The sequence below is a fragment of the Grampus griseus genome, assembly GCF_964374135.1.
Source record: "Grampus griseus genome assembly, chromosome: 2".
Lineage (NCBI taxonomy): Eukaryota > Metazoa > Chordata > Mammalia > Artiodactyla > Delphinidae > Grampus > Grampus griseus.
The window spans coordinates 4485719-4495812 of NC_139018.1; the positions used below are offsets into that span (position 1 = coordinate 4485719).

At 60.5% G+C, this 10094-nt stretch overlaps 1 protein-coding gene across 3 annotated transcripts; it reads right to left on the reverse strand.

Moving 5' to 3' along the window:
• Nucleotides 1–1732: 1732 nt before the first annotated feature.
• DLK1 (delta like non-canonical Notch ligand 1) lies at nucleotides 1733–9810 on the reverse strand. 3 transcript variants are annotated; one of them, XM_082648733.1, is made up of 6 exons: nucleotides 9592–9810; nucleotides 8322–8385; nucleotides 7678–7808; nucleotides 4602–4743; nucleotides 2437–2716; nucleotides 1733–2211 (listed from the first exon to the last, which is right to left on the reverse strand). In XM_082648733.1, exons 1-6 carry the CDS (start codon nucleotides 9656–9658, stop codon nucleotides 1969–1971), a joined length of 927 nt encoding a protein of 308 aa, XP_082504859.1. In that variant the 5' UTR covers nucleotides 9659–9810; the 3' UTR covers nucleotides 1733–1968. The 3 variants fall into 3 exon arrangements, with proteins under 3 accessions (XP_082504859.1, XP_082504858.1, XP_082504857.1); XM_082648732.1 differs by having other exon boundaries at nucleotides 1733–2217; XM_082648731.1 differs by having other exon boundaries at nucleotides 1733–2716.
• Between the last annotated feature and the right edge of the window lie 284 nt (nucleotides 9811–10094).

Consider the following 10094-nt stretch of genomic DNA (forward strand, 5'->3'; position numbering starts at 1 on the left):
GGTCGGGGGTGGGCGCCAGGGAGGGGAGGGCAGGGGGGTGGCAAAGGGAGCTGGTGATCGGGGGGGGGGGGCTGGCAGTGGTGACAAGGGTGGCGAGTGAGGGAGACAGGGTTTGGGGATTGAGGGTGAACTGTGGGGAGGAGGGTGGAGAAGGTTGGGGAGCTTTTAGGGGTTTGGGGTGATGGTGGGAGGGGGGTCACCTGGGGGGGCGACGGGACTGTGGGGTGCAGGGTGATCAGGGACGAGGCGACGAGGGTAGTGGGGGTCTTGGGCTGGGGATGATAGAGTGCCTGGAGTGGTGGGGACGATGTCTTGGGTGAGACGTCGGGAGGAGCTTAGGGGAGATGAGGGTCGGGCTCTGAATCAGGATGACAAGGGACTTGGGACGGTAAACCGGTGGCTGAGAGAGATGAAGTCAGTGGTCACGTGATGGCGGTGACGCGTGTGGGTGATCTGAATGACCGAGATGACGTAGGTGATGATGGCTTAGCAGGGTAAACACAGCAGGTAGTTAATACTCCATAAAGCTAATATAGATTCTTATCCAAATAATTTAAGAAGCAAAATATTCCTAACTGGCACTCAAGCGCTGTTTAGCTGCCCAACTCTAAGAGCTGGAAAGCTAAACAGAGCTCTGTCCCATTTCCTTCTATTTTTTTGCAAAAAATATAGATGCTCTTTTTTTAAAAAAAAAGTCAAAATCTATCACTAAGAAGCTGGCTAGGTCTTTGGGGATCTGAGGGTTATTAATTCAGCAACACAAATGAAATTCGTGCTGTGTAGGCCAGGTCTGGCACCACCGTGGGCACAGAACTAGAAAACGCCCCACGAGCGACAATTTCCACTAAACGCTGTGAAAACCTTGGTGAGGGCTGTGTTGCTGCTCAGATTCGCCGGGGCACTTGTGGTTCAAGGTGCATTTACATTCCCTAACCTACAGGGTAGGAGGCAGGTATACAGTTGCTGGGCCTCTGGGGAGGTGGGTAGATAGGCAGGTGGCGGAGGCGCTGCCGAAGGGGCAGCCCCTGACCGCACATCGTGACTCAAAGGGGGCGATCGTTTCCAGATGGGCAGTGGGCCAGGAGGCTCCCCACTTTGAGAAATGCAGTTACAATCCATCGCAATACATCAAGTGTACGTCCAGGATAGGCCCGAACCTTCGGATCCCAGGATGAGATCAGTGTCCGTCAGATCCTAATTTTTTAGGGTCAGGGACTGTTTGGGCTCATCATCCCCTCGTTCCTAATTCAGAGTTTGAGAGCAAGAGAGGGGCCTTGGTGGTCACTGTGTTCAAGCCCCTGCCTGGAAAGGGGCTGAAAGGGCAGCCCGGGGTGGGAAGGGGACTCGCCAAGGATCACACAAGCGAGTTAGTGGCAGGGCTGGGATCAGGTCCCGACCCCCACCAGCAGCCAACCCGGGGTTCTCTCTGCCTGACACGCGGCCGCTGCACTCTGCTGGACCTCAACTCAATCGGAAAGACTGAAGGGCTTGCGGTGTTGATGTGAGTGCGAGTCGGAAGTGGCGTGTGAGAATTAACGAACGAAAGAGATTTTAGCCCTTTTCACAGTGGTTGGTCATGGCAGCAATCGTAACGGTTTCACGAGGACCCTGTGGCCGAGACCCCTCGGAGAGGGACGTCGGCACAGAGCCCTGGTTCTGTTGCCATGTTTTTTTTTGGTCTTTTTGATTTTAGGTTTAGAGTTTAGAATAACATACTTATTTCTCTTACTCGTTTAAAGATGACATTATTATTACCATTATTTTTTTTTGTATCATGCATTAAGAAGGGAGAAAGCGGATTCTGGCATTGCGTTTGTCACACTGCAACACAAAGGTAATAGAGGGAAGCACAGCGTTCACCAGATTTGACACAAAGGAGAGCAAACTCCACCACAAAGATGAGAACAGACCGCATATAGTGAGCTCTGCGGGACCCCGAGAACAGAGAGGGGCCGCTGGGAATGCTGCCTAGATCTCCTCGTCGCCAGCCTCCTTGCTGAAGGTGGTCATGTCGATCTTCTCGGGGAGGATGATGTTGACGGCCAGGTCCTCCCCGCTGTTGTAGTGAAGCAGCAGGTTCTTCTTCTTGCGCAGCATGTGGTTGTAACGCAGGTTGGACACCCAGGCCTCGCACTTGTTGAGGAAGACGATGCCCATGGTGCCCAGGACCACCAGGCTGGTGAGCACGCCCAGGATGGTGAAGCAGATGGCCTGACCCTCGGAGAGGAGCGGAGTGCTCTTGTTGAGCTCCTTCATGGACACCTTGAGGATGCGGTGCTCGGGCTGCGGCACCGGCAGCTCGTGCACCCCGGGGGTCAGGCGGTACGTCAGCCCGTAACCGCTGGGCAGACGGGTGACCTGCTGGGGGCCCGCCGCGCGCTTCCGGCCGCAGATGGGGCCCGTGAACTCGGGCTTGCACAGACACCCGAACCTCACCTGGGAGTGCTGCAGGCAGGTGCCCCCGTTGAGGCACGGCTCGTTGGCGCAGGTGGACACCGGGCGACTGCAGGTCTTGTCCATGAAGCCAGCGGGGCAGCGGCAGCGGAAGTCGCCCCCGATGTCGGTGCAGATGCCCTGGTTCTCGCACGGGTTGGGCGTGCAGCTGTTGGTCACGATCTCGCAGAAATTGCCTGAGAAGCCAGGGGGGCACAGGCAGGAGGCATGGGAGGCCCGGCCCTCATCGTCCACGCAGCTGCCTCCGTGCTGGCAGGGCGAACTGCAACACAACAGGGGGACACGGTAAAGGGCCCTCGGGCACTGAGCTAGGACAGTGGTGCCGGGAGTGGGGACGGACGCTCCGCTCCCCCTCGTGCCACGTGGCAAACCTCCTGGGGCCCGACAAGAGGGCAGGTGCTCAGAACGCACGAGGTGAGGGAGTGAGAGCCAGCCAGGGGGGCCCCGGGGAGCACCGGGCACCATGACCCCTGCCTGCGAGGGGCTCCGGGGCCGTCCGAGGTGGGAGGCCCGCCCCCCGAGTGGGGTGTGTGCCTCACCCCCATCACGCTGCCAGCCTGGAACATGCCTGACCTCCCGAGTCAGGATGCCCATCTCCTCTCCCACCTCTTAGGCCATCTCTCCGACCAGAGGCCTGACGGTTAGTCACTGCACAGGTCGGGAAACTGAGGCTGAGAGAGGCAAAGTGAGTGACACCCCAGGGCTGCAGCCAGCTGCCCCCGTCAGCTCCGTCCCCAGGCCGTGGAGGCCGAGCAAAGCAAGGCATCCCTCAGGGTCTCCCACCTCCACCATCCCCAGCCCCTCATTATTATTTTTATGTTCAGCGGAGTGAGCCTGCGGGCTATTGTACAGGAAACCCTTGGGGACTCTCAGAGTAAAAGAAAACGCGCTCTGTCTGCACCGGCTGGAGCGGTGTCTGTGCCCGGCTGCTTAATAGTGGCCCATTCACCCAAGTACAGCTTGCAGACCGAAGCTGTGTGCTCAAAGCGGAGCGCACACAGCATTTAATGTAAGTGCTTTTAAACGAGCAGACCCTTTGTCATCTGATAAATGCCAAAACTCCGGGGAAGAAAGGGGCTCCCAGCGCAAGAAATCAGCATTGCTGCTTCAGGGATGAGGGTGGCATAGGAGCCGGGGCTCTGAAGGAATTTCAAGGACCCTGGGCTCTATTTTGACAGACTGGCTCCAGTCTGTTAGAGAGAAAAGCAAAATATTTTAAAGGTCTCGCTCCGTATTTCCCCTTCCCGCCAGCAAGCAGAAATGGAGTTCTGAGCCCGCCCAGGACACTGATCTTGAGATACTGCAAGAATGCTGGTTCCTGGCCCTTGCGGCTCGGGGCTCTCTGCCCCACCCCTGGAAGGCATTTTACACTTTGGTTTCCTCACGGGACGGGGGCGCCCCTACCCGCAGCTACTGGCCCAGGCCTGGAGTCTACTTTGAATTCTCGCCTCTCTCGAGATTTCTCCTGGTCTCCGTTTAAGCCCCCTCGGAGGGTGGGACTGGCTCCACGCACTGAGCAGATAAGGGCCGGAAATGGCTGAGCTGCTGGGAAGCCCGCTCAGAGGCACCAGAGAGGCCAGGGGCCGTTCCATCTGCTAGGCGCGCTGCCCAGAGCCCCAGAGCCCCCTCCCCATAAGGGGAGCTGAGGGCCGAACACCCCACCTTCTGGGGCCCCGTGCTGGCTGCAGCCCCCTCTCCCCACCTCCTAAGACATCCCAGAAAACCCCAAAGCAGAGCCTACCAGCTCCCCCAAACCCGCCCCTAAAACACGGTGAGCGGGTTTCACAAACAGCCTTGGGCGCTGCCGAACTCTGATCTCTTGTTATGTCGCCTTTAGAAAATTATGCAGCTCGAGCTCTGGTTCACAGTCCCAATCTACTCTCATTCACACACATCAGGACTCGGGAACGTCAGGGGAATATGAAATCGCCTTCAGGATTGTTTGAAAAAATTATGGAAATGACACACTCCCCCATAAATACCCCGATCCAGGGCGGCCCCCCACGGGGTGCAGGACGAGCACTTACTTGGTCTTTTGTCAGGCGACAGGTCCGACTGGGTTAGGCTGAAAGGGTCTTTAGGGGGTGTGAAGAAGGAATCTAAAGCGGCGTTTATCAGAGCACACGTAGCCCGGAGAGAATACCTACCCATTCATCACGCAGGGCCCGTCCTTTTTCTGGCAGTCCTTTCCTGAGAATCCAGGGGCACAGGAACACTCGTACTGGCCGTTATCGAGGTTCACACAGGTTCCGTTGTTGGCACAGGGGGTCGAGGCGCAAGCCCGAACGTCTGTGGGGAGAGAGAACCAGGGAGATGAGGGGGACACAGACGCTGGACGGAGAGCATCCTGGGTGGGGACAGGAAGAGCCCCCTCCGTCTGGTCGAGGGGGACCCCGTGTGGCTGCCGAGATGTCTCTGCTTGTGTCCACTGCCAAGGGCCACCCAGCGGGGTCCTGAGGAAGAGGGTGTAGCGACCCCCCGAACCCTGATATAAGTAAACAGCTCAGGGAGCTCGAGGGTCACAGAGACAGAAAGTCACGGCCGCTCACTAATATTCAACAGGCCAGCTGTGCCCTTCTGCTGGCGCCAGGTCACCTCTTCGGTCCAGCCACACTGACCTTCACCGCAGACCCCTTCCGTCCCCCCAAAACTGTGCCGAGCTGAGATCCCCTAACGGCTGCCTCCCAGACAAGTCTCTTGTGTTTGAAGGGGGTCCTTGCCGCTCGGGGGGCTAGTGCAGCCCAACTGTTAGCAACGTCAGCTGCCCTTCATACTCCTCCATCAAAAAGGAGCAGGGGGGGAATGAGATGTAAAGCCCCCTGTCGGGAATGAAGAGACCTGGTTTAGACCCAGCACCGCCTCCACCGCTCGGTGGTCTCTCTGAACGAAGGGGGTCCAGGATAAAAAGGCTGCATCTTTTGAAGGCAACGCAGTGAGAACTATTGAGTGCTCGCCTGTAAGCACGGGTTTCCATGAACACTGGTGTGTTTCCACCACCTCCCGTCACGCACACTTCATTATTCGGGGCTCAGCAAGGCAGGGACGGGCTGAACAAAGGGGCCTGGGTCAGGGGCTCTCTGACAGTGGAGCCCCCAGCCCCCAGGCCCGGCCAGGGAGAGACCCTTTCTGTGCCCATCTCCAGCCGGCTGCCGAGTTCAGCTCCCTCCTCCCCCCGCCGCCCCGACTCTGTGCCTCACTTTCCCCATTTAGAAAAGGGGGGGCTCTCCCTGGCCCGTCTCTGAGAGCCCCATCAGCTTTGTTTATCTACCACCCGAGCTGCCGCATCGGCCAAACACAAAGCCAGGGCCAACCAGAGACGCAGCGAACGAAGGCAGCCTGGGTTCGGGTCCCCGGGGCTGAGGCCACACACGTGCAGATTTATTCCGTCTTTTCAAGAGCCCCGCACCCTCATGGAGTAGATGGCAATCAATCAGGAAGGAAAAGCTCGCACGCCAAGCTGATGGCTTATCCCGAGCACACGAGGCGCTCCTCGGGAGCCCGGCTTGGTGCGAGGAAACATAGAGGATTTATCATTACGGGAAGGCGCCAGGCGTTCGCACGCAGCGCCTCCGTGGCAAGCTTCTAATTCCCTGCTCCGGGCGCTCCTGTCAATGGGGATCTTAAATTTAAGCTGGAGAGCTGGCGACCACCCTACTCCTCTCCCACGGCGTCAAGCCTCGTGAGCCGGGGATCAGCCCACCTTCTCCTCTCCTGGGCCTCTGACCCCAAAGTCGGGTGGATTAAGCGCCACCGGGAGAAAGCTGCCGGGGGGTGGGGGGGTGGGGGGGTGTCTCTGCCTGCCTGCCGGGGCAGCAGCTGTGGCGAGGACAGCCTCAGAGACGGGTGAAAAGGGAGAGGGCCGGCGATTACCCGGAGGGCTGTTTCCTCTGGACCCAGCCGTCCTAAGCTTTTGTCAACCCAGTGGGGAAGGGACCTTTTGTCTGGAGAACTCCACGGGGGGCGTCCTGGATTAGATATCAGAAAGAGTGGGCTCCAGGCTAAAAGCCCTGATCCTGAATGGTGGCTTTTCTGGGACCCCTTGGGTCCCCAAAACAGCTCAGAGGTACTTCAAAGGTGCAGAGCCCAAGCTCTGTTGGCCAGAGCGTGAGTCAGCTGTGGGGCAAAGCCCGCATCATATTGGCTGGGGAGACTTTAAAGTCCCGAGACAACGTGATGGGGGATTTTGAAAGCCCCACTGCCTTGGCTACGCGGGGCAGGGGTGCCAACAACGTGCTCTTAGGTTTTTCTTAACGGGAGAATGTTAGAAACAGCCTCAGATGAGAATGAACCCATTTCTGGGGCACAGGGAGGGGTTTTGTAGTTGGCTGTCCCCCCAACTTCTTAGGTGTCCTGAGCAGACCCCTTTGCTTCCCGAAGCCTCAGTTTCCCTACTGGTACCACTCGTCTTTACTGACGCTGCCGTCGGGACCGAGGGGCAGAGAGCCCGCGGCAGCTGCCTACACTGCTGGGAGTTCTCTCGAGGACCTTGGTTTGCCTGGGCTTCAGGGCAGGTTTTGCCAAGTGAGAATGGGCTCGGGTGAACATTCTGCAGCCTGAAGGTGCAGCGACAGCCAGCTCTCAATTGCTCAGGGTAACGGAGGGCAAAGACTGCATAAGTTAACAGAATCAACAGATCACGCCAAGCTGCACTTGAGCTACTTCTCAGCCTTTCCCGACCCCCCACCTCCCCTTGCACTTGACCTCTTCCAGCACAGCCCCCGGCCCTGTCCCAGCGGCCCTGACTCAGCTCCCGCTGCGCCCAGCACTCGGCACCCAGCACCCCTCCCCGCGTCTGTCTGCTTGCTTGTTGCAGCATATCCTGAACAGCCTGGCGGGTGAATTTCATGGAGTCTCGGCTCTGCGACCCCCTGAGTCCTTTCCCCTCTCAGAGCTTCAGTGCCCCGAACAGGTTTCTCGAGGCTGTGGTCCCCACCCGCTCAGCTTCGCGTGGCGTGTTTGCGACTCTTTATTCAACTGGCAGCCCCCCTACCCCAGTGCCTTCCCTGGTGCTCGGTGCTGGCAGTGCAGAAGGGAGCAAAATGAAGTCCCTACCTGTGAGGAGGCTCCCAGCACCAGCAGGAAGTGTATAAACAGATCATTACCATACAGAGCGCTGGGGTGTGTTGGGCTAAGGCAAGAGGGGGAGGGGCGGCAGCCACCGGGCTGGGAGGAGGTGGCTGGGGGCCGGGGGCCGGGGCCAGGGTGGGCGGGGCAGGTGCCAACCTAGGTCGCAGAGATGTCCATCCCAGCCGTCCTTGCAAATGCACTGCCAGGGCTCCACACAGAGTCCATTAACACAGCCGGGAAAGGTCACGCACTGGTCACACAGGGGACCCTGCCAGCCAGACTGGCACCTGCGGGAGTTGGGGAAGAAAGGTGCGGATGTATGTGGGGGGGCAGGGATGGAGAAGGGGCTCCGGTTGCTTTCTGTGGAACCAAGAGCCCTCGCGGGTCTCTGCCCAGTGCCCGGCCGGTGGGTCCCAGGAAACCAATACCAGTCACCTGAATGGAAAAGCTTAAACAGGAGATCAGCTGGGGAGCAGGCAGAGGGGTCCCCGAGAGCCAGAGGAAGAGCTGCGTTTTGCCGCAGTGGCCTGCAGTGGTCTCACCTGCAAGAGGCTCTCCCGCCACCCACCCCTCTGAGAACGCCGTCCTGTCCCCGCCACCGCTCCCAGCATCCCCCGCCTCCCGGTCCTCTTGTCCCCCTCACCTCCCCCCACACGTCACTGGTTTCCTGCGGGGGCGAGGAAGCTGTTTGCTGCAGTCCAGGGGCCAAGCCCTCCCCGTTTTTTCTGCCTGACGTCATGACTCCCCAGAATTCTGCCCTGGCCCTCCAACACGCTGCCTCTGGGGAGCCGCTCCATTACCTGCAAACATTGTCATCCTCGCAGAATCCATTTTGGGGGTGGCAGGCCGGGAAGCATTCAGCTCCTGAGGCACAAGAAAGGTTACACCATTCACCCCACGAGGCCCTGCAGGCTGTGGCAGAGGCCACGACGGCCTCCCAGGAGGCAGCCTCCGACCCTCTGTGGCTCTCCCCACTGGGCACACGGTAGGCACTGCATCCCAACCCACGTAGGAGAAAAATCTCCGCATGTCCCTGGTTATGGAGTGACCGCAGCCCACTGCCCAGCTCCCAGGACCAGGTCAGACACCCAGGGTCCCTCCAAGAAATTACAGACGCCAAATCCTAAACGCAGGAATGAGGAGACAGTGAACGAGAACGGAAAGATTCTGACCCCTGGGCACTCGGCCAGACCCTCACTTTTGCCAAGTGAGCTAAAGGCGAGGGGGGGTGGGGCCAGATTTTGAGGTATTCAGCTCTGGGGAAGCCCAGACAGGTTCACCTGGAGGGCTCACAGGTAAGGCGTCTGGAGTTTTTAAAGGTTAATCCCAGTTAAGCCAGGCACCCAGGTCAAACTCCCGATTTTCCCCACGCCAGACTCTTCGTATTAAAAAGACGAACAAGGGTTTTGCGGAAAAGACCGTAATTCTGACACTACTTAGAGATTCTGACACTTTAATAGGCACCTACTGTGTGCAGTGCCTGTAACTCCCGCCAGCTTTTCAGACAGGACCCCCGTCACCACTGGTGCAGCGGGCTGGGGGACCCTGCGGGAAGGGGGCAACTCTCTCGCTGTCAGAGACATATGGCCGCCACAGACAGGAGTGTCGCAGCCCCTCACCTAGACAAACGCCACGCAGGAGGGGCTCGGGCTGGGCTCCCAGCTGGCAATCTGAGGCGACGACGGCAAAGTTACCCCCCCACAGGCCTGTTCCCGAACGCACACGCAGGGACCCCCCGAAGTTGAACCCCAGAGCATTTTCACAGAGGGCTCCCCAGCATCACCTCGTTTCTCCATACCTCCTCTCTGCACACCGACACCCTGCGAGCGCCACTTCTGCGGGGCGGGAAGGGGCCGGGGTCCCACAGCTCCCCCGCCCCCGGGGACCCCAGGGCCGGGCTTGGCATGCGAGGGTGGCAGGGAGGACCAGGCAGGCGCGGCGCGGGGCTTAGGATTAGGCGGGACGGGCGGAAGTCGGGGCGCGCGGGACGGGGCGCGCGGGGCACGGCGGCCGGGGGGGCGTCGCAGGCTTCCCCAGAGGGGGCGCGAGCCAGGCCGCCGGGGGGCTCACCATGGGCACTGCGGCCGAAGGCCAGCAGGAGCAAGAGGACGGGCAGGAGGGCTGCGGTCGCGGTCATCGCGGGGCGGCCGGGGTCGCGGTCCCGGGAGCGGCGCGGGCGCGGGTCCGGCTCCGGGCGCCGCGCTGGGCTTCTGGTTGCGGACGCGGAAGGGGGCGCGGGCGCGCGGCGAGGGGAAAGCCAGGGCTGCACCGGTCTGCGCGCTGCGCTCTCCGCTGCCGCCGCCGAGCTGCCGCCGCCGCCGCGCGCGCCGCCCTTTTCGTACCGCCGCCCCCCCGCGGCCCCCGCCCCCCGCCCCCGCCTTCGCGCGCACTGGGCCGGCGCCGGCCAGTCCCGGTGACCCCCGCCCCTCGCGGGGCCGCCCCCCACCACTGCGGCGTCCCGGAAACCGGCTCGCGCACGCGGGGCACTCTTGGCTAGACGGGCACCGGTACCCCGCGCGCCTTTGGCACACGTTCCCCCCACAGGACGGCTCACGGGCGCACACACACGGGCC

What these genes read in the sequence shown, in the direction of transcription:
- DLK1 (XM_082648731.1), bottom strand. Translation starts at nt 9,658, where the DNA reads ATGACCGCGACCGCAGCCCTCCTGCCCGTCCTCTTGCTCCTGCTGGCC. An exon ending in GAGGATGACAATGTTTGCAG is followed by an intron (nt 7,809 to 8,321) that starts GTAATGGAGCGG and finishes CAACTCCCGCAG; the next exon opens with GTGCCAGTCTGGCTGGCAGG. An exon ending in GGGCCCTGCGTGATGAATGG is followed by an intron (nt 2,717 to 4,601) that starts GTAGGTATTCTC and finishes GTTGTGTTGCAG; the next exon opens with TTCGCCCTGCCAGCACGGAG.